The following is a 22,908-nucleotide window of genomic DNA, read 5'->3' on the forward strand; positions in this document are numbered from 1 at the left end:
GTTTTCCTACTTCTCCACTGCTAGACTCTGAGCTCCTGGCAAGCAGAGACCCAGCTGAGTTCTTTACCTCTCCAGCACCTCGCAGTGCCCAACAGAGAGTACAGGCTCAGCTAAGTGATGATGGGTAAAGGAAAAAGGAAGCATCTCTACCCGGGCTTTGGAGGGAAGGTGTTTGCCTTTCTGCACATGTATGCCTGGAGCCGACACCTTCAGCACATTCATTAAATAGCTATGGGTTATAATCCCCTTATCGTAACAACACAGCATTTATCTCACATCTTTAATACTAGAGGATTGGGTCCCTGCTCCAAATCTCAAAAGTAACTTCGGGATCACGTGAGAGGCACGTGTCTGCCCCATGACCGCAGGGATTTTGGGGGGCGGAGGATCTGTTTTGTTTTTTCAATTTTTGATTGCTCAGTGCCGGGAACTGTGCCTGACACATATCAGGTGCTCAGTAAGTAGTTGCTGGGTGAATTAATAAATTAAAAAGTATTAACAACAACTACGCATGGTATAAAAACACACTTTGTGAAGTGGAAAGATACACCTATATTCGGAATAAATACTTCGGTTCAGGCCCTGGTTCTGGGAGCAAGCTCAAGGGATGCAGCCGCTCCGAGCGCCTTGTGTGCCGAAGGCTGGGAAGCGGCGGGCCGAGGTCCGGCGGCGGCTGGAGCGAAGGGCGGGAAGGAAGAAGCGCTGCCGCTGGGTGCAGCCGGGCGTCCGCGCAGGGCGGTCAGTCCGAGCGCGGAGCAGGTGCGGCCCGCCTCCAGTGGGCGGCGCTGGACCCGGCGCGGGGCGGGGCCTGCCTCTCCGCGCCGGGGGGCGGGGCCGAGCCGGGGCGCTCCGGGCCGGTGCCGGGCCCGGCTGGTCGACGGGAGCGCCCGGAGCCCCGGCCACCAAGGGGTGCGACCCCCTCCTGGTCCCGCCTTCCCGGCTGAGGTCTGGCCAATCAGAGAGGCTTTTACTAGCGGGTGGGCGCAGCCGGCTCAGCTGCTCCGAGGCCCCGGCATGGTAACGTTCTCGTGCGGGGGTGGAGGGGCCCGGGCGGTTCCACAGCGCCCCCCGCGCCCCGGGCCGGGGCCAGGGGGGCGGGGAGGCCGCCGGGGGTACGCGGGACCCCGAGGGAGGGCCAGGGACTTGAGGGATAAGGGCGAGGAGCCCCGGAGGGGGAAGGGGGTCCGGGATTTGGGGAGAAGGGGTGGGAAAGGCCATGATGGAGGATGCCGGGAGGGGAATGGGAATGGCGTGACTGGGTGAGGAGAAAAGGAAGGCGTGAAGGGTGGGTTTGTGGAGAACGGTCGGGAAAGAAGATCGGAACAGGAGATGTGGACACTGCGGGACCAGGGGGGAGCTGGGAGCCCCAGTTTCTCCTGGGGTATTTGGCGTGCGACATGCCCCTCCCCAGACTCAGTGCGTGTTCCCTTCCGAGACCCTCTCAGTCCTCGCCTCGTCCCCGGAGGGGAGGAGGGGCACTGTCTCCTGAGGAGAGAGGCCCCCCGCCCCCCGCCCCCCGCCCCCCGCCCCCCGCCCGGGGCTGGATGGTCCCAGGAATAGGAGCGCAGGGGCCCCCGGGTCCCTGCCCGGGCTCTGCCCTCAACTAACTAACAACTCTGTGTGACCTTGGGCAAGTCACTACTTTTCTTCGGGCCTCAGATTTCCTATCGATGAAAAAAAAAAAGGGGGGGAAATGGTTAAGAAGGATAGCCCACATCCCTTCCAGCTACAAATTGGAGTGGTCCTTGAGGAGAGATTTCGGGAGAATGGGTTCTAAGACGTGGGGAGACAAAAGGATGAAGATGGAGGCAGGCCTTCGGCTGGGGCTGCAGAGGATCCCCCGGGATGGGGGGATGGGAGGCACGAAGCCTGCGAGGCCGGCCGACCGGCCAGGGCCCCGCATCCTGTTGGAGGGATGGAAGACCTCTCTCAAGCCGAGGAGGAGGAGGCTGAGACCTAACCCAAAAAGATGGAGGCCAGAGGTAGCATTTTGTTCTTCAGAGGGAGAATAAGATGGCACGTTAGACTGAAGCAATGGAAGATATATTCTAGTAAAACAGTATCTTTGCAAGCAGGAAGCATGCTGCTGGTCCAGGAGAGGGGGCACCAGGATGGTCTTGAAAAGAGAGAGGGAAGGCTCATGCTGTTCAGGGCAGGTGAAGAAGGCCAGCATGTGGATGGACCACATGCTGGATAGTCAGCTGGTCTCAGCCTCCATGACACCTTTCTTTTTGGTGATGACCACCTCTTTCTGAGAGAGGTGCCTTTCAGACTTCATTTACCAACACAAATCTCTTCAAGGAGTGAGTCAGACCTGAGCAACCTTGGGATCATCTAGCTGTGTGTGAGGATTTCAGAATTGTGTGAGGATTGGGGAAGAAAACAGAACGATACCTGAAACCTATATTAATTTCATTAACCAGTGTCACCCCAATAAATTCAATTAAAAAAATAAAAAGAAGTGAACATGAAAAACAAACCAGTGAATCTGAATGAAAGAAATACCCGTGGCACCATCATTCTTGCTAGAAGGAAGTGTTTTGAAGTATTTGAAAGCACAGACTTTGGGGTCACCTGCCTCTGCCATTTGATCTCTTTGAACCTCTTGTTTCTTTATAAAATGGGGATAATAACGTCTAAGATGGTTGTGAGGATTAAATGTTTGTCATGGTATTTGGCTCATAATAAGCACTCAATAAATATTGGCTATTAGCTGCTACCATTCCCTTCTTTTTTTTAATCCTCACCTGAGAATATTTTTCCAGTGATTTTTTTTATGAGAGAGAGTAGAAGGGAGAGAGAAAGAAACATCGATCACATCAATTGGTTGCCTCCCGAATGCACCCCAACCAGCACCCATACCCTGACCAGGGTCCGCACCAAGCCTGCAACCCAGGTACATGCCATATATATATATATATGTGTGTGTGTGTGTGTGTGTATTTCAGAGAGGAAGGGAGAAAGAGATAGAAACATCAATGATGAGAGAGAATCATTGATTGGCTGCCTTCTGCATGCCCCTTGCTGGGGATTGAGCTGGTAATTTGGCCCTAATGGGGAATGGAACCCTCTGACGCTCTAACCACTGAGAAAACCAGTCAGGGCAATCATTTCCTCTTTCCATTCTTTCTCTTTCTCTTGTCCTTTTTTCCTTTTGTTCTTGAATCTTCAATTCTGAGATGTCCCTTAGATGTGGAGGATGAGAAGAATTGATTGCATCTTGGAGGGGTGTCTTTCCACTGGTCCAGGTGAACACATTATGATCAGATGATCAGTTGTCTTTATCATCTCTCCCCAGCCCACAAATGTGTTTTTGTTCCAAGGAAGACACAGGATCTGCTTCTCTTTCAGCCCCCTTTCCTATATCTCTTTCTCACATGAGTTACTTCAGATTCTCACCCAGAAGTGTAATAAGATCCAAAGTTGTACCGGCACTGCAGCAAAAGAGATAGGGGAATGGGTGTTTCAGGAAAGAAAGAAAGTATACACATCACACGGGAGGCTTAGCAAAGGGAGGGCTTTGGAAGTTCCATAGAAATTTATGTTCATGCTATTGCTCTATCCAGAAACAGGCCAGTGTCTGGATCCTTGCCAGGGATCTCCATTCCAAGTTAAAGATGGTCATATACACTTAGTTTTTCATTATTTAGGTTTTTCCAAGCCAATATTTGACTCCAGTTCCCTTTTCACAGCCACACAGATCTCTGCCTCTGTCTTATCACAGTCAGCCTTTACCCAGAGAATTTATATAAAGGTACCTGGGCACATGTGCGTGTGTGGGCACACACACACGCACCCACACACACTTGCCTATTAGAATATTCCAGTATTCAAAAATCTAATAAGGTTAAGGATGAGTCTGCATTTTATCATAGCACTTTGTGAGCAGGGCCCTGACTAGAAACTCAGAGGAGGCTTAAAAAAAGAAAACTCAATCTCTGAATGTAGGGAAATCCCCACCCAAGTAGGGTGACAGGCAGTCCCAGGATCCTAAGGCAGTTCAAGGTGGGAAAGTGTGGTGTAAAGAAACACCCAACAAACATCTACAGAGTAGCATGTCGCTTGGTGCAAAGTAGTGCAGCATTTATCCTGAGGAGTGAGTGTATGTGTGAAGAATAGTCATAAAGGTAACCCGAAGGAGGTGAATATTGGATCATCTTGAACAAGGTGAGAGACAAAGTGGAATAAAAGAAACACATGGAGTGATTGGTGTGAAAGGGGAGAAGGGAAGCCATTGAATCGGGAGGGGCCTTGTTGAAAGACTGAATGTTAAATGAGAGATTCTGTAGGGTGGGCAGTAGAGACCCACCACTGATTATCAAGGAAGAAAATGTTGGATCCTTGCTGATTTAACTACATGGGTTTCAGGGGAAATGCTGGAGTGAAAAAACACCTGCTTCCTATGGCAAGAACTGTGCTTGTAAGGGAGTAGGGCTGGCAGGCACATTAGATCTAGTCCTGGCTCTGTCCCTAACCAGCTGTAGGAATTATCATTCCCCTTGTTTTCTCATCTGAAAAAAGGGGGCTACCTTGGGTGGTTGCCAGAGTCCCCTCTCCATCTCTGGCATCCTGTGTTCCCTGAATAACTACTAGGCCTTACCAATGACTTTGTTTTGTGGGACTTGTCAAGACCATTCAGTCATTAATGCAATAATATTTGTTAGCACCTACTGTGTGTCAATAGCAGGTAGTGAGGAAAATTCAATGGGGATAGGATATTGGGATGAGCAAAAGCAAAGTCTGCCTCTTAGAGTTTTCAGCCTAGTGAGGCAGCAAGCAGATATTTCATTGATTCCAAGACTCAGAATCTAAACATTTCTGAAGGCAAGATGCATCTTAAAATCAATGGAGTAGCATGATTTAATTGGCAGGCATTTGTTTTTTGTTAATGCCACATAATAGTAAATCAGAATTGTACAAATAACTAAAATTCCAATGGATAATTGCTGATGGGGAAGGTATATGGTGTACAAGCATGTAAAGGAGGGTACTGACTGGTCTGCTGGGTTGGAGGAAGACTTTTTTTTTTTTAATATATATATTTTTTATTGAGTTTTTACAGAGAGGAAGGGAGAGGGATAGAGAGTTAGAAACATCAATGAGAGAGAAACATCGATTCAGTTGCCTCCTGCACACTCCCTACTGGGGATGTGCCCGCAACCAAGGTACATGCCCTTGACCGGAATCGAACCTGGGACCCTTCAGTCCGCAGGCCATTGCTCTATCCACTGAGCCAAACTGGTTAGGACTGGAGGAAGACTTTTTGAGGAAATAATGGACGATAGATGTGAAGGATATGTAGTGGAGATGTGTGGGGTTGATGGGAAGATTACCCCACGCAAAGGTGAGTGCTGAGGTGGAGAACTGAGAGAAGGTGAGTGTGGCTGGAGCACAGACCCAGGAGTTAAGCATGGGTGAGTCTGACAAGGCAGTTGGGAGCAAGTCTATTACAGCCTCCCAGGTCCTAGGCAGAGGTTTTGGTCTTTACACTAAGAACAGTGGGAAGCCATTGAAGAGTTTTAAGCAGGGAAGTAACATGGTCTGAGGTGCATTTTTTAAAAATATATTTTTATTGATTTCGGAGAGGGAGAGAGAAAAACCTCAGTCATAAGAGATTCATTGATCGGCTGCCTCCTGCACGCCCCCCACTGGGGATTGAGCCCACAACATGGGCATGTGCCCTTGACCTGAATCAAACCTGGGACCCTTTAGTCCCGCAGGCCAATGCTCTATCCACTGAGCCAAACTGGTAGGGCCTGAGGTGCATTTTGATGAGCTCATTAAGGCTGCAGATTTGAGTGAGAGACCTGCTGAAAGGGTTGGTAGGCGAGGAGGAGGAAATGGAGGGGAGTAGATGGATTCTAGAAATCTTCAGGAGGTAAAATTAATAGGACTCAGTGATGTATTAAGAAGGAAGAGGGAGGTGTGGAGAATGACACTCATATTTCTAATCTTGGACAACTGGGGGCACAGTCTCTGACATGGGCAACAAACCACTGGAGCCTGGTAGGACCCACAAAGATAGTTACATAGCATTTGGGAAGGTAGAGTGGATCCTAAGGCAGCTTGAGGTGGGAAAGTGTGGCACAAAGAATTGGATTTCTTCCCACATGATTAGTTTCTGATTTCCCATGCTGAGGAAAGTATCAGGGGAGGAGCAGGTCTGATACAGGACTAGAGGAGTTGAACACTGAGAAAAGGTGATTCAGTTGGAGTAGTTTGGCTTACCCCTTCTCTCCTTAGGACAAGATGGGCAGGAAGAGAGGAGGCACAGATAATGGTAAAGGTAGAGATTAGAAAGTATTTTTAAAAGCTGAGATTTCTTAGATTGCTTGATCTGCCTTGGAAGCAAAGAAAAGAGTCCCGGCCTGTGTCGCTCAGTGGTTGAGCATTGACCTATGAACCAGATCATGGTTTGATTCCCGGTTAGAGAACATGCCTGGGTGACGGGCTTGATACCCAGTATGGGGCGTGCGGGCGGCAGCTGATCAATGGTTCTCTCTCATCATTGTTTCTATCTCTCCCTTTCCCTTCCTCTCTGAAATCAATTAAGAAAACCCACGCTATTAAATCTTTTTAAAAAGTGAGAAAGATATATTAAAAATAAATAAATAAAAAGAAAAGAAAAGGAGAGCCCAGCGGCCAAAGGGACAGTGAGCACTACGCAGGACTCTGGTGCCTTCCTTTAAAAAAAAAAGAGCTGAGATTTCTCAACATAGGAATAATTGGGCAGCAGTAAGGTGGCTCTTGGATCACCTTTCCCTGAGTCTCTTCCCTACCACCCCCTCCTTTCAAGCAAAGAGGTGGGATGGTAGGGCCTTTTGGCTGCGTCTCCACACCTCAGTTTACTTAAAGTGTTTTTGAATGGGTGGCATAGTCATATGAGTGCATATTTAAAAGTTACAAAAGCGCATATAGTGATAAATCTCCTTTCCACCTTAGTCCCCCTCCCACCAATTTGTCATCTTTTGTGTCCGATTTTTATACAAGTGATAAAACTTCGCAACACTTTGCTTCTCCCCCCATTTGTTAATATATCTTAGAGGTTGTTTCATATCAAGACAATGAGCTTCTTCATTGTTTTTTTTATGACTGCGTAGTATTCCATTTTATGTTTGTAATTTTGTAGTTCCGTATTGGTGGATATATATATATTTTTTTAGTGTTACCAAGATGGAATTCTTTTTTTTTTAAATTTCTTTATTGATTAAGGTATCACATATTTGTCCTCGTCCCCCCATTCCCATCCCACACCCCTCCCCACACATGCCCCCACCCCCCTGTTGTTTTTAACCGCTGGTTAGGCTCATATGCCTGCACGCAAGTCCTTTGGTTGATCTCCCCCTTTACCCCCACCCTTCCCTCCCCTCCCCCTGAGGCCCGACAGTCTGATCCATGCCTCCTTGTTTCTGGGTCTGTTCTTGTTCATCAGTCTATGTTGTTCATTATTTCCCCTAGATGAGTGAGATCATGTGCTATTAGAAATACACTTATAAGACGTATTGGTGGATATTTAGACTGATTCTAATCTTTCGTTTTTACAAATAATGCTGAAATGGAAATCTTGTATAGACATCATTTTGGCCATATGAGGCTTTATCTGTAGGATGAATATTTAGAGTTGGAAGGTTCTATATAGAGAGTATTTGCTCTCTCACTTGTCATTGATCCATCTACTATTTATTGAGTGCCCATTATGTGCCAGATACTCTTGCAGGTTCCAGGAATCCAACTTTCAACAAGTCAGATATGATCCATGCCCTTGTGGAATGTTATTACCCTCTATTAAAGGGAAACAAAAAAGGAGACCAGACAGAATAAATTGGGAGGATCTGCTTTAAATAGAGTCAGGAAGACTTCTTAGAGTAAGTGATATTTAAGCTGAGAACTAAAGGATGGGACATGGCCAGCCATTAGGTGTAGGATGGGGAAATTCAAAGCCTCACCCACAGGGAGAGGAGTTCAGGATGTGTAGGGGAGGAGGAGTACATCTAAAGAGATTAAGGAGGTGATTGGGAGTGGAAGATATCAAAGAGTGATTGACTGAAGATGAGGCCAGGTAGCGGAGGGGTCTGGTAGTAGAGGAGACTTAGGGAGACTAGTACTTACGAAGGACTAGTTATTATTTGTGTTTAGAGGGCTCTGTACCTGGCTGAATTCAGGTGGGGAAACAGGAAAAGAGGCCACTGCCTGGATATTTTATGAATGAGAGGCCACAGTTTAACTGGTCTGAGGGAGGCACAGCTTTGCCTACAGACAGGAGAGTGGATGAAATGCCTTGGGCAGAGCCAGTCTGCCTGTAGTACAGCCTCCTCCAACTTTTCTGTGGCTTTGGCAAAATGGAAACTTCTAAATTAAAGATGACATTGAAGGGGCTCAGCCAGCTGGCTCTGGGCTGGTGGAAGAGAAAGCAGACCTATCCAGGGCTCAGAGCTGGGAGTGGGCAGGAAGTTGGTCTTGGGGACTCTTTCTCTGAAATTTATGCTCCTTTTTTATCCTCACCCCTCTGCTTCCCTTTTGCAAACGCCCATCTCTTTGCCCATCCTGGGTCCTATGACTTTTCTCTCCCTCAACAGTCGGTTCCCGATTCTGGTCCCCGGCCCCCAGCAGCGCCTGCCCCCTTCCCACCGGGGCCCCCCATGATGCCACCACCCTTCGTAAGTTTTATGTCTTTCCCTGGGCTTGGCTTTTCCAGCCTGCACCCTTTAATTCCCCAGTCCCTAGCACTGCTGCACGGTTTTCGTGTAAAAAACCTTTTCTGCTACCCTTGGAAGAGGGATGGTTTTGCTGGGGTATTGGGGTAGGAGACGCTGCTGTTCAGCTCTCCGTTCATAAAATTGACAGTTCCTCCTTTGTGTTTTTGTCCTGGGGACATACTGGGGCTAGCGTAGAAGTGGAAGTGAAAAGACCCCGCTAGTGTGAGGGCAGGGTGGGCTGTCTGTCTCTTTTACTACTCCTTATCTGTATTTTAAAAATGTGCCACATAAGTCAGGCTGGACTAGCAACTGATAGTCATTGAGTTGGAGAAAAAGGGGTGGGAGGCAGGGGACTGGGGATTTGGGTACCTGGACACATGCCTTTTGGCCCTGCATCTGAGAAGCCTCTTTGAGGAGAGTTGCTAAAGAAATGGAGCCTTCCAGCTGCAGGCTGGTGTTGGTTATACTTTTATTTTCCTTCTCCCTTCCCTACCTCAAGAAGCTGTGTGCTTGCCTATTAGACCCAGAGGACCCCCCCCAGTTACCAGTCTTTCTTAGTGGTGAGGAGGGTGGCAGTTTCATACTTTGTGCTTAGCAAGCTAAACCTTGGAATTGCCTCAGAGCCAGGGTGGAAGGTTCAGGTGAGAGACAAGTGGATGTTTTCTGCCAGAACCAAGGCAGTGTCTTCTCTGCTCAGCATCTCTTCTTTTCCTCATTTCCAGATGCCCCCTCCAGGAATCCCTCCACCCTTCCCTCCCATGGGGCTACCACCCATGAGTCAGAGACCACCAGCCATCCCCCCCATGCCACCTGGCATCATGCCCCCGATGCTACCACCAATGGGGTCACCACCACCACTCACACAGGTAATCCTCTTCTCTGCACCAGGACCTCAGAAAACCTGTCAGTTTATCGGGGGATGGAGGTGAGAGTTGGGGATCTGGACTTCAGGAACTGGGTAGGGCAGTTAGGGAGCTTTGGGACAGGCCGATGTGGATTTGTCTGCTGAATGGCTGGAGAAAACTCTAGGCTAGGCTAGAAGCCCATAATCCCTCAGGGGATTGCCTGAGGAGGTGCCCATGTGAAGATCATGAACACAACAGAATCTCTTAGGTCCCTGCCAAGCCTGTGCCTGCCCCCACCTCTGTAGCTGGTTTTTGTCTTTATATCCGTAGATACCAGGAATGGTGCCTCCCATGATGCCGGGAATGCTGATGCCTGCAGTGCCTGTCACGGCAGCGGTAAGCACTGGGGCCAGCAGGAAGCAGCTCTGTATTACAGCACTGTGGGGGTCTGATTTGGAGTTCAGGGATATGGCCTCCATTCTTTCTCTCTTCTCATCGGATCCATCCTGGTCCCTGTCAGCATTCCCCACACGAGTCCTCTCCAGCCATGTACTTAGCTCTTCCTGTTTCTCACTCTTCCCCAAAGGCATGTACATTCTCCGTTGTTATTCGCCGTTGTGTCCATCTCCCTTAAGGAACACACTCATGCCAGACACTGCTTGACCTCACAGAGCTAGCACTGTGGACTTAAATAGAGTCCCTCTTCATGTCTTTTTAGTCTCTGGAGAAAACAGTGGCACTTGGGGATCTCGCTGTACCTTCTTGTGCTGTTGCTCAGTGTAGTAGTCTGGGTAGGATGTAGAATTTGGCATCCACTGTGGAAGGGATGGGTCTCAAGAAAATACTCTCACTTGAGGAAAACAAAGAAAGGAGTCGCTGTGTGATTCCCCCTGGGGATCCTAGAGCCACCACCCAGGAGGGTGGGGGAAGCGTGTTAGGTAGCAGGACACATGGATCTTGGCCTGGCCTGCTTCTCGATCCCCCATGGCCTGGGTCCTGGGGGCCACTGGGCTTGGCCCCAACCCTTCCCCCTCCTCTTTCTTCGGCAGACGGCTCCAGGTGTGGACACCGCCAGCTGTGAGTCTTCTGGGGGCCTGCTCCCCCCAGGCTCGGAGGTCGGGGGGTACAGGGGAGAGGGGACTAGAGTCCACCCTGGATCATGCCTGTTGGGATGCCAGGGAGCCTGGGATGTTGATGGGACCAGGGGATATATATTGGGGATGGAGTAAGGGAGGAATAGATGGGCATAAGATGCAGGTTGGAGCAAGGACTTAGTATCTTTCCTTTGGCTTCTTTTCTAGCTGCTGTGGCTGGGACAGGCCCTCTGGTGAGTTCTTCCAGCTCAGGGATCTCTGGGTAGAAAGGCTGAAAGTGGGGGGCTAATGGTTCAGTCTTTGGGGTGAGGAGAAGCTTTGGGAAAGGGGCCTTGACCACCATTCTGTGCCCCCCCTCCCCCAGAGGGCCCTATGGAGTGAGCATGTAGCCCCTGATGGGCGCATCTACTACTACAATGCTGACGACAAGCAGTCCGTGTGGGAGAAGCCCAGCGTGCTCAAGTCCAAGGCGGAGGTCCTGAGCTAGGCTTTCTGGCCCTTCCTTTCAGCTGCCCTGACCCTTCCAAGTGCTTGATCTCCCCTGAGTCTATAAACCATACACATTATAGTTCCTGTGATCCCAAGATCCCTGACAACCCTAACCTCCCTAGGATCTCAGGAAGTCCACCTTGCCCCGTGTTGAGCCAGGCCAGGTGGTAGCTAAAAACTCCTGGGTCCCTGTACTCACAGTGTCACCTTAGCTCCATCAGCCCACTGATGTTGTCTGACCCATCTTCTTATAGCTGCTGCTGTCCCAGAGTCCCTGGAAAGAGTACAAGTCGGACACAGGCAAACCTTACTACTATAACAACCAGAGTAAGGAGTCCCGCTGGACCCGGCCAAAGGACCTGGATGACCTCGAGGGTGAGGATGGTGGGCCTGGATAGGGGGCTGTGGAACGTGGCCCTTGCTACCTCGTGACCATGTATCTTTTCCCATTGCAGCTCTAGTCAAACAAGAGGCTGTAGGGTGAGTAACTTGCTCATCTTGCCCACCTATCCATCCATACTTGGGACCACCTGAGGGGTGGAAGTGGACTCTCTCCCCATGATCCCTGCTCTGTGGAAGGAAGAGCGAGCTCTCAGTCTCCTTGTGGAGTGGTCCACTCTGTCCCCAGTCCTTCTCAGGCTAGAGTCCTGCCAGCGCCTGACCACCTCTCCCTGCTCCATTCTGGATTCTGCCCTTCTGGCTCGCCTGCAGGAAACAGCAGCAGCAGCCCCAGACACTACAGCCACAGCCTCCTCAGCCACAGCCTGACCCCCCACCTGCACCTCCTGGCCCCACCCCACTGCCTATGGGCCTCCTAGAACCTGAGCCAGGTGGGAGTGAAGACTGCGATGTGTCAAATGCTGTCCAGCCCCTGGAGCAGGGGTTCCTGCAGCAGCCAGAGGAGGGCCCCAGCAGGTGAGGCTGTCCCCACAGCATTCTGGATGCTGGCCTCGGGCTGCCAGCCTGGTTCAACCCTTTACCTCTACTAGGCCTCTTGGGAAGGGTGTGGGGATATGGGCGTGGCCTCTAAAAGGCAGAAAAGGTCTGCCCTAGGGAGCAAGAAGCGGGTGGCTTGCTGTTGATCACCCAGGACACTGAAACATACGGGGGCTGGGGGATGTGGTGGCTGAATCTCCTTTGCTTCCCCAGTTCTGCTGGACAGCATCAGCCACAACAAGAGGAAGAAGAATCAAAGCCAGAACCAGAGAGGTCTGGCCTCAGTTGGAGTAACCGTGAGAAGGCAAAGCAGGCCTTTAAGGAACTGCTGAGGGACAAGGTACGGGAGATGGGGTTCCCAGGGTAGGCCTGGAGGGGGCTGGAGGGGGCCAGGCTCTGTGACACCCACCTGCTCCATTCCAGGCTGTCCCCTCCAATGCCTCATGGGAACAGGCCATGAAGATGGTGGTCACCGACCCCCGTTACAGGTAGGCCTGGGCAGAGGGAGCCAGGCCTTCAGACCCTATTCATGAGAGAAGCTGGGTCAGGGACTCGCTGAGAAGCCCCAGCTCGATACTTGGGCTCCAAGGGGCCAGGGTCAGGAGAGTGGTAGATGAGTGAAGGTTCAAGGGGAAGAGAAGCTATGGAGGATCTCCAGGAGGGAAAGGTATCTGATATGAGACATTTAATAAATGCTTGTTGAATTGAATTGATTTGAATTAATTGGGGGAAGGGGGAAGGTTAGGGCAGATTCCTGACTATAATTTGAGCACCCCAAAGAGTAAGGGCTGAGTATTATCAGTGTCCTGGAACCCATCTCTTCCCTTCACTACCTCTCCCCCTTCCCCACATCCCAGAGATTTTTCTTGCCTCCCTGTACCCTGGAGCCCCTGCAGCCTGCTGTGCCCATGCGTAGACCCCTCACTCAGGTCTGTGGAGACCTGTTCCCAGTGTGCCATGCATGAACCACAGGGTGGCTCAGGCTGACTCCTCTTCCCACCCAGTGCCTTGCCCAAATTGAGTGAGAAAAAGCAGGCATTTAATGCCTACAAGGCGCAGCGGGAGAAGGAGGAGAAGGAAGAGGCGCGGCTGAGGGCCAAGGAGGCCAAGCAGACCTTGCAGCACTTCCTGGAGCAGCATGAGCGCATGACCTCCACCACCCGCTACCGGTCAGGGGCCTGGGCTGGGGCGGGGCTGGGGGACCCTGAGACCACATGTGCCCAGGGCCTCTGGTCTCTGCCTGCCTACCCACAGCTCATGTGCTCCACAGGCGGGCAGAACAGACTTTTGGGGAGCTGGAGGTCTGGGCTGTGGTCCCCGAGAGGGATCGAAAGGAGGTTTATGATGATGTCCTCTTCTTCCTGGCCAAGAAGGAGAAGGTAATCGTCATGGGCTGCATCCATCAGCCCCAGTCTCATCTTAGAGTCTTCATTTCTTTGCTCCTTATGGACCAGGGTCATTAATTTCTCCGATGCCCCAGGGTCCTAGCTCCTTACTCTGAAGCTGGTGTAGCACTCGCACATCCCTTCATTTCTGCTCTGGGCTATAACCCAGGGCATTGGAGGGCAGGAAGGACTCGCTGAGGGGTTGGTGTGTAATCTGTGCTCCTTCCCCTTTCTGGGGACATGAAAGCCTTGCATCTGGCCTTCCTAGGGTTCCCTAGCTACCTTCCTTTCCCCCAAATCCTCCTCTGCCCAGGACCACTTAAGTACTTCGGTCTGCCCTGCCTCTCCAGGAACAGGCCAAGCAGCTACGGCGCCGCAATATCCAGGCCCTGAAGAGCATCCTGGATGGGATGAGTAGCGTCAACTTCCAAACCACATGGTCCCAGGCCCAGCAGTACCTCATGGATAACCCCAGCTTTGCTCAGGACCATCAGCTTCAGAGTAAGCCCGGGCCTCCACTCCCACCTGTCCCTTCCCCTTTCATCACTGACCTGGGTCCCCAGAGCCTATTTCACACATCTCACCTGTACCTCCTGTCCTCCCGGACATCTAGGGGTCCCCAGCACTCAGTCCCTGTACTCTGGATTCTGGAGATGCCAGAATGCTCAGGTTACCCTCTCCCTCTGGGGTCCAACTGTTGATCTGAGATGTGTGTCCTTGGAAGAAGAACTTGGGATAGGAATCAGAAGACCTGGAGATGAGGACTGTTATAGCTGATGGGAATTCTTAAATTGCCATGGCACTGTGGGCATTAACTGGTCACACGTGTTACAATAAGCTGCTGTTGGCCTGGAATCACTGGCAATATCAGAAATACACTTTCTGAAGTTGGGTCACAGCCTGATTGATTCCCAGTTCCATAAACTGAAACCTTAGGTCCTAAGAGAACTGATTTCATAAACATGATGACTTTGGTAACTAAATTTACAAGAGCCGAATTCTTGCTGATTTTTTTCTTATGCAATTAATGATCCCTCCTCAAGAACAACCGTTCCAGTGCTCCCTCCCACAGAGCCCTCTTCACATTGCCCCACCACCCTGGCTGTCCCCAGCACCTACAGGGGCAGCATCCTCGAAGCAGTGGGGCTGTGGGGAACCGAGAGGGTATCCCACTGGTGTAACACCTGCTGAGCCTCCTCTCTGTGGTCAGACATGGACAAGGAAGATGCGCTGATCTGCTTTGAGGAGCACATCCGAGCTTTGGAGAGGGAGGAGGAGGAGGAGCGGGAGCGGGCCCGGCTTAGGGAGCGGCGCCAGCAACGCAAGAACCGGGAGGCCTTCCAGGTACCTTTGCCGCCCCCTGGAACAGAGCTCAGCTCTGCCCGGACCATATCAGGCCCACTGTTTTGTCTGTGCTCAGCTCTGTCTACCTCCACAAGACTGCCTATGCCTATAGGTTTCCCATGCTGTGTCCCCTCACCTTGGCCTTGCTCCTTTTGGGAGATGGGATGTATGCACCACCTAGAAACTGTCAGCAGAGAGTACCCTAAAGGCAGCTTGGCAGCTAGGCTGCTTATTTGCCTTTGGTGGGGAGCCAGACAGGCAAAGCTTATCCTCCAGGTTTGAGGTGGCAGATGTAACACAAAGTGAAGTTGAAGCCAAGTCATAGGAAGGTTGTGCTACAGGCAAGTTTTGTGTCTTTGCCTCCCAGCCTGGCTCACTCCCATGTTTTAGTCTGTCCCTCTCTATATTTACATTCTTTCCTTTCCCATTGCTCTCTGCCTCCCCATCTGTGTCTCTTCATCTCTGGCTCCCTGGCCTGCATTTCCTCAATCTGGATTGTCCCTGCCTCTCCTGCCATCTCCCCTCTTCCTCCTTTGGCTCCGCCTTCCTCCCTGTCTCACTCTCCCTATAACCGGCCTTTCCCTGCACAGACCTTCCTGGATGAGCTGCATGAGACAGGGCAGCTGCACTCTATGTCCACCTGGATGGAACTGTACCCAGCGGTCAGCACTGATGTCCGCTTTGCCAACATGCTGGGCCAGCCGGGTAAGACAGCCGGGCTCCCCTTTTCTGGCCTGGCTTCCTGCCCTGCCAGCCTCTCTGCGTCCCTACTCCCGGGTCCTGACCCGACCCTCAGGCCTCGGGAAGCTGCCACCGCCAGGCCCCCCTCCCTACCTCCTCCCGCAGGCTCCACCCCTCTGGACTTGTTCAAGTTCTATGTGGAGGAGTTGAAGGCACGATTCCATGATGAGAAGAAGATCATTAAGGACATCCTTAAGGTGAGGGAGGCCTGTGGTTGTGGATGGATGCAGGCTGGGTACAGGGCACGTTCCAGACAGGACTCCCTGATAAGTCCTGTTTTGCAGGAGCATTGCAGCTCAGTTCACTAGGCATCTACTGTGATCCTTTATGTGGCCTGGGGACACAGAAATGAATAAGATACCATTTCTGCCCATAAGGAGCTCATGGCCTAATAGGAAGATAGATGTGACAGCTGTTACACAAGTGTTATTACAGAGACAAGAATCAGAAGAATTGACATTTAAAATGCACCTTTAAGAGCAACTAGGTGGAGGAGGGTGGAGGTCCTGGGCATAAGGAACTACAGGCGCAAAAGTGAGGGGTGAACAGGGTTTGACGAACAAGAAGCGTAGTTAATCAAAGCCCCGAGACAGGTTCCTTCTGGTCTGCAGTGTTTTAGAAAAGTTTGGAATTTTTGCTAACGTTTTAAGATCAACAGTTGCACATCTTCAGCTTCTTTTGGAAATTTGGATTGTTTAGTAGCATTGGACACTGGTTTTGCAAGGCATTCAGTGGACTCCAGCTGAGATGCCACTGTCTCTTGGAAGGGGTATGGCATCCTTAGCGTCACTCCCTGTCGTGGCAGCGAGTTCAGTCGACATTTACCATCGCACATACACTTTGCTTTTCTTACACTGGAGAAATAGTTCTGAATATCCATGTCTATCAAAGGTGGAAAAGTGAGTGATGGACTATGAGAGCCTTGTGCTTCTGATGAAGAAAACAGAGAAAGCATACTTCTTGGTGGAAGTGAAGAACATTCTAATGCATTTGAGGAGGCAATAGGCGTAGTTGTTAGGAGCATGAAGGCAGACTACTTGGAGTAAAAGTCCAGTTTAACCACTTACTAGTTGTGTGACTGAGGGCGGATTATTTAACCTTTCTGAGCCTCAGCTTCCTCATCTGAAAAATGGGTGTTTTCCACCAAGGTATACCTAATTACCAAGGGCAGTAACTTGGTACTTGAGGTGAGAAAGATCTGAGAATAAAGCTAAAAATGCCCCACTGCACACTCAGCATTTCATGTGTTTTGCCTTATAAATTTATGCAGGTATTACATTTTAATACCGTGTTGCTTCTCTAATTAATATAAACTTAATATTTTAAAATTACTGACCTTAAGTAAGACATACCATATTGTCCTGTGGCTTCCTCTGTTTCTCTGGAACCACATGTCCCAGTTTGGAGGTAGAGCTCTCTGTGTAAATTCCTTGAATGCTAAAATTTGGATTTTTATCTTGTAAGTACTGGGGAGCTGGGGGATGATCTGATCAGAACGCCTTGGGAAATCCCTGGTGAGAGTGTAGTATAGTACCTCTCAGACTGGGCTGTATCCTTAGGAATAAGCTAGTACCTGAAGCCTCAGGATACTAAAAGTGATAGTGGCAAGTAATTAAAATAAAATTTGAGCTTGAGTCATCCTCTCCTAACTCCCCCGAGACCACTGCTCTGCTGTCGGGGCCATGTGATAGAAAAGTGTGAGCAGCCCTGGATTCTCAAGGCTGGGTCAGAGGTGCGGGAGGTGAGCAGGGAGAGCAGTCAGGAGGCTACTGTAGTGATCTAGGTGGGGATTGAGCTTGGGCGGGACATGGGTTGGCAGGTGAGGAGAGAGCGGTAGTGCTCCAGCTCTTTGAGGCTCCCTAGGTTTCCTCAGAGGTGCCTTGGGACAAGCATGGGGGTGAGGGAGGATAGAACGGTATGCTCTTTCCTCTCTTTACATGTACAGCAGCTTCTCTTTTATACATCAAGGTTCTGCATAAGGTTTTTATGGGGGGAAAAATGTTTCTGCTGTTAAAAAAAATGAAAGTTTAAAATAGTAGGATAGTCACCCAGAAGTAAAATTGGCAGATTTTTGTGTGCGTGTGGAATTGAGGGTAAGGAAGGAGTGAGGCGAGAGGGGATGATGGCACCATTGGTAAGGATTAAGCAGGAAGAACTAGAACCGGGCTGGAGAAAATAAGAATTCCATTTGGGAAATTATTCTTAAAAACAACCTGGGGGCCAGAAGGAATAAACTAAGCACCATATATTAAATAGAATCTTCAATAATAAAAAAAGTGTAATATGCTAATTAGACCAGATGTCCTTCCGGACAAAGCAGGGGCTGCGAAGGAAGCCCGGGTCCTGGGTGTCTGCCTGCTGGCGGCCTGAGGAAAGCCCGAGTCCTAGGTGCCAGAGGGAAGCCGGTGCCAGCAGCCAGGGGAAGGAGGGCTTACTCTTGCACAAATTTTGTGCATCGGGCCTCTAGTAATCATATAAAGTAGAAATCTAGTCCCAGGAGAGCTAAATTTTATTGGATGCTTCACTTTTAGTACAAGTGCTCTGGTACTACGGACAGGCCTGCAGAGGCCTATCACGGAGTCCCGTCTCTCCACACCTCTGGAGAAAGAATCTGCTTTAGGCACGTCCTCTTCCCCTTTTGGGATTCTGCCAAAGGAAGTTTGACAAGCCCAGGAGGCCCTGTGGCCATCCACCAGACGCACAGACTGTGGTGGTGCATCATCCCAGAGGATAATGCAGAGAGCCCCAAACTTGGAGCAGCTGGGAGATATGGGGGGAGGAGCGGAGAGGTGCTCATGAGAAATGAATTTTCTTAGGACCTGCTGAATTTGAAGTGCCTATGAAATACCCAATCTAGTATGGGTCTGAAAATGAGAGGTGGAGAATGAGATTGCTAGGGACAGTGTCGATTGAAAAGACTAAGTGCTGTTCTCAGGTGCAAAAGTGCATGCAAGAGATACAGTAAAGGGGGTCCGAGAGACAGGAGGGGACCTTGGAGGGGATCTTTGAAGAAGTGAACAGCAGAGGTGCTGAGGACCAAATGAGCAAGGACAGAGGAGGAGCCCTCTTAGGACATGAACCACCTTTGCGAGAGCAGCGTCCACGAAGGGGGTAGAGTGGGTGCAGCACAAGCTTTAAGAGTTAGGTAACTCCTGGCTCTTGATTGGTTGAAACCTCTGCAAGTTATACGGCTCTGAACCTGTGTCCTTATCTGTAAAATGGGGATAGGTTTATGTGCACGGTTGTGAGAATTTAATAACATTTGTAATGTCTTGCTTATGGTAGGCTCAGTAAATGTTTGTTCATTTTCCTTTGTGCTACATTTAAATATTTTAAAACAAAGGAAAACAAGCAGATTGTTAAGCCTGAGGAAGGGTGGAAAGAAGTTCCAGGCTGAGGTGTGCGAGGGATGGAAGGAGTCAGTAAAGAGGTGAGATTGAAGCGTTCAGTTTCCCAAGAGAGAGATTGATGTGTGTGAGAAGGACTGGAGAGTGTGAGTTGAGCAAGTCCTCTTGGAAGAAGCCAGAAGAGTATGCCTTTGCCATCGGCAGGAAGGCTGGAGCAAGTGAGAGCTGTGTGGAGGGAGAGGAAGGGAAGTTGGGCCTGTGCCCCAGCTGCAGAGCCAGACTTCAAACCCAGTTGTCTTGGGCCAAGTGAGATAACGTTCCTGAGCCCTGTGTTGTGAATCTTAGATGAGAATCACAGCCTGCCCCATGGTGCTTTGAGAATGTGAGGTTTTTAGTATTGTTTGGGAGTTGCACACCTGATGGCCTCTGTTTCTGCTGTGGATCAAGTGATCTATGTGGGTGTAGTGCCCACAAGTACGGGCTTTGGTGTTAGAAAGACCTGGGGTAGAGCTCTCACTCAGCCATATACTTATCAGCTATTTGACTTTGGGCAAATGCTCTGGTTTCTCCTTCTGCATAAAATTAGGAGACTAGGATTCAGTGCATACATTTAGATAGGTGAGGATTAAATGAGCTGTGTGTGAAGCACTCAGCATGGTAGCTAGCACTCAATAAATACAGCCAAAGAGTGGGACCAGCAGAGGTTGACTGAGAATGCAAGGAACTTACTGAGCCCTTGGAGGGCCCAAGCTTTAAGCCAAAGGAACAAAGAACTAATTGTGAGTCTACCGCCATGAACGTGCCCCGTCTCATCTGATATTGGAAGCTAAGCAGGGTCGAGCAGGGTTAGTGCTTGAATGGGAGGCCACCTGGGAATACCAGGTCTATAGGATTTTTAAAAAGAACTAATTATGATAAACTCAGGCATTAATGAGTAGGCATGGTGCACACACACCCTGCTTCCCGTCAACCTTCTCCATGTGATCCAACCCTCCAGTCCCCTGTGACAACCTCAGCAAGGCTAGGCATGGGGCTGTCATTAGGTGGTGAGGACTTGGTTTCTGGATGCATCTTAGTCCTGTGGACCTCTTGGGTGGGGGATTTCTTGAGCATCCTATAGTTGGACCCCTCTGCCTGCCCTGGAGGTGCCCTTGCTTCATGCGCTGCTGTGCCCACAGGACCGGGGCTTCTGTGTGGAGGTGAACACAGCCTTTGAGGACTTCGCCCACGTCATAAGCTTTGACAAGAGGGCTGCTGCGCTGGACGCAGGCAACATCAAGCTGACCTTCAATAGTGTGAGGGGTTGGGCAGGGCGGGGCTGTAGCCAAGGCTTCTGCTGAAACTCATCCCTGTGTATGACTTCATTCCTTCTCACTCACTGCCCCAGTGTAACTATACCCCCGTTCAGGGGATGATGTTAGGAGCCCAGACCCCAACTTCCCACCTCCTAAGGTATGCCTGATGGGGCCCAGGCATCCACCCCGCTGGGTGACCCTGTACTGTGTGCTTTTTGCCCTCAGCTACTGGAGAAAGCAGAGGCACGAGAGAGAGAGCGGGAGAAGGAGGAGGCACGAAGGCTGCGGCGCAGGGAAGCTGCCTTTCGAAGCATGCTGAGGCAGGCCGTGCCTGCTCTGGAGCTGGGCACTGCTTGGGAAGAGGTCAGGACTGCAGCCTGGCACCACACGCCACCCCCTCAGTCCTGAGGGCAGCGGTGCTTCTCCACCAGTGGGGGCTCACCCCACTCATAATACAGCTGGGCCAGCTCCGGCTCCCTTCCTTCCTCCGCCCCAGCCCTGCCCTGTGCTTATGGCGGCACCCATGCCGTGCCGGGGCTGGTCTGATCAGCAGTGCTCTCCCGTTCAAGGTCCGTGAGCGCTTTGTGTGCGACTCAGCCTTTGAGCAGATAACCCTGGAGTCGGAGCGGATCCGGCTCTTCCGGGAGTTCCTGCAGGTACTGGAGGTGAGCAGAGCTTCTGGTCCTCTGCCCCTGTCCCAGGTGCTTAAACACCGAGGGCGGCTCCAGAGACCTCCCCACCCTCTCGGGCTCTCTTTTCCCTGGATATTGAGGAGGGGGAGGGCTTAGGTAACCTGTATAGTCCTGAGGCTAACCCCGGTGCCTCTGCCTCTGCCAGTCTGAATGCCAGCACCTCCACACGAAAGGCCGGAAGCATGGCAGAAAAGGCAAGAAGCACCATCGCAAACGTTCCCATTCGCCCTCAGTAAGTGCTGGGTAGAAGGGTATGGGTCAGACTGGACTGTCTTGGGGATCATCTCCCTGGGAGGGAGATTTGGGGATTCCTTTGGCCTTGGATCCTCCTCTTTGCCCCCAGTTCCCAGACTAGAGGGCTTCTGGGATGTCAGCCTGACATGTACCTGCTGATTTGCCCAGGGCTCCGAGTCGGAAGAGGAGGAGCTGCCCCCACCGTCTCTCCGGCCCCCCAAGCGGAGGCGGCAGAACCCCTCCGAATCTGGCTCTGAGCCCTCTTCCTCACTTGATTCATTTGAAAGTGGGGGTGCTGCCCTTGGAGGACGGGGCTCCCCATCCTCCCGTCTTCTCCTTGGATCAGGTAAGCAGTTGGGAGCTGGAGAAGTTAGCCCAACTGAGAGAAGGCCCTGGGAGCCACAGCGCGTGAGGGTAGAGCGGGTTGGGAGGGCTGCACCTGTCGGAGAGGAAGAACTTCCCCTCCCTGGAAGGGAGGAAACCGGACTGAAGACTTCCTTGGCAGGTCCCTGTCTGAAGAGTGAGCAGACAGATGGACTGTGGCAGAGGAAAGGGTGATCCCTCCCTTCTCCCAGGAACTTAGTGGGGGGTTCTATCTTCAGATCATGGCCTTCGGAGAGCCAAGAAACCAAAAAAGAAAGCTAAAAAGAGAAGACACAAGTCGGTGCGTAGAGAAGGAACTTCAGCCCAAGGCCCTGCTCTTGTGTGAGATCTCTTCCACCCGCCTCCAGCTGTCCTTCACAGGAACTGAGGGGGCGGGCTCTGGACTCTTACAGAACAGTCCTGAGAGTGTGACAGACCTGGAGGAGAAAGCTGGCAAGGAGAGTGATGAGAAAGAACCAGAACAGGACAAGGACAGGGAGCTCCGGCTGGCAGAGCTCCCTAATCGCTCCCCAGGTTTTGGAATCAAGAAGGAGAAGGTGAGAGGCAGGTGCTTGGTCCCAGCCCAGGCAGCGCTCTGTCCAGGCCGCCATGGCCTTCAGGGGAGGCTGTGGGTGAGCTGTGCCTTTGCTCCCCCAGACGGGCTGGGACACATCAGAAAGCGAGCTGAGTGAGGGCGAGCTGGAAAGGCGGCGGCGGACACTCCTGCAGCAGCTGGATGACCACCAGTGAACTGACCAGCGGCTCTGCCTTGGGTCTGTGGCTACTCGGTCACCCTCACCGTCTGCCCCAGACTTCTTCCTTAGTCTGGTCTGTGTCCACTTTTCCTCAAGTACCCCCACTCCCAACACCATTGCCAGCACCTGCCGAGGTTGCTCGTGGTGTTCAACAGTCCCCTACTTCCCGGACAACTAGTGCAGTCCTTGCCCTCAGCCCCACACAAGATTGGTGGTATATGCCACGTGGGGTGGGTGGTGCCAGTAGATAGAATGGGAGAAGGGGCCTCCAGGGAAGAGTGACAGGCTGGTGGACACAGCCTGGGTGGCAGAGGGCGGGGTCCTTACCTTTTAGCATCAGTGCCTGCTCCTGCCTGCACGGGGCCCTGGGGCTCCACCACTCCTTCCTCCAGCCCTGGGACCCTGTGTATGTGTGTTTTGTTTTATAAATAACAATATTTATAACATGGCCAGTGGCTCTTTTGTCTTCATATACTACAGGAGTGGGCTGGGGAGTGGGCAGCGCACCCATGGCCAGCAGGGGGCGCTAGTGCCCAATGGTAGTGCCTCCCTTTGTGTGCTTGGCGCTCACTAGCCTGATTGATTCCCCTTCCCAGGTTTCTGTGCTCACCTCCAAGCAGATGGCAGCTCTGCCCAGCCTCCTTTCTATCCGCAGGGCTAAGATCAAACTAAATGGCCACCCTAGCCCTCCA

At 51.3% G+C, this 22,908-nt stretch overlaps 1 protein-coding gene across 11 annotated transcripts; it reads left to right on the forward strand.

Annotated features, from left to right (window-relative positions):
* The first annotated feature begins 863 nt into the window (after positions 1 to 863).
* On the forward strand, positions 864 to 22,843 carry PRPF40B (pre-mRNA processing factor 40 homolog B). Of its 11 annotated transcripts, XM_079773605.1 has the most exons (25): positions 8,423 to 8,657; positions 9,419 to 9,562; positions 9,872 to 9,937; positions 10,591 to 10,618; positions 10,843 to 10,868; positions 11,000 to 11,110; positions 11,379 to 11,499; positions 11,580 to 11,604; positions 11,836 to 12,039; positions 12,274 to 12,400; positions 12,484 to 12,548; positions 13,065 to 13,229; positions 13,331 to 13,439; positions 13,796 to 13,946; positions 14,656 to 14,789; positions 15,380 to 15,494; positions 15,636 to 15,727; positions 20,056 to 20,172; positions 20,398 to 20,535; positions 20,742 to 20,837; positions 21,010 to 21,096; positions 21,267 to 21,444; positions 21,701 to 21,762; positions 21,875 to 22,018; positions 22,119 to 22,837. In XM_079773605.1, the coding sequence occupies exons 1-25, from the start codon at positions 8,640 to 8,642 to the stop codon at positions 22,209 to 22,211; spliced, it is 2,616 nt and encodes an 871-aa protein (XP_079629731.1). In that variant the 5' UTR covers positions 8,423 to 8,639; the 3' UTR covers positions 22,212 to 22,837. The 11 variants fall into 11 exon arrangements, with proteins under 11 accessions (XP_079629736.1, XP_079629730.1, XP_079629737.1 ...); XM_079773610.1 differs by adding an exon at positions 864 to 1,017 and having other exon boundaries at positions 8,577 to 8,657; positions 15,380 to 15,727; positions 21,875 to 22,841; XM_079773609.1 differs by having other exon boundaries at positions 8,120 to 8,657; positions 21,875 to 22,842.
* The last annotated feature ends 65 nt before the right edge of the window (positions 22,844 to 22,908 follow it).

The sequence above is a fragment of the Cnephaeus nilssonii genome (genome assembly GCF_951640355.1).
Source record: "Cnephaeus nilssonii genome assembly, chromosome: 6".
Classification (NCBI taxonomy): domain Eukaryota; kingdom Metazoa; phylum Chordata; class Mammalia; order Chiroptera; family Vespertilionidae; genus Cnephaeus; species Cnephaeus nilssonii.

Excerpts from the sequence above, each read along its gene's own strand:
- PRPF40B (XM_079773603.1), top strand. The coding sequence starts at position 8,340 with ATGGAAACTTCTAAATTAAAGATGACATTGAAGGGGCTCAGCCAGCTG. Across the intron at positions 20,536-20,741 it reads TGGGCACTGCTTGGGAAGAG|GTCCGTGAGCGCTTTGTGTG; the intron begins GTCAGGACTGCA and ends CTCCCGTTCAAG. Across the intron at positions 21,445-21,700 it reads CCGTCTTCTCCTTGGATCAG|ATCATGGCCTTCGGAGAGCC; the intron begins GTAAGCAGTTGG and ends TTCTATCTTCAG.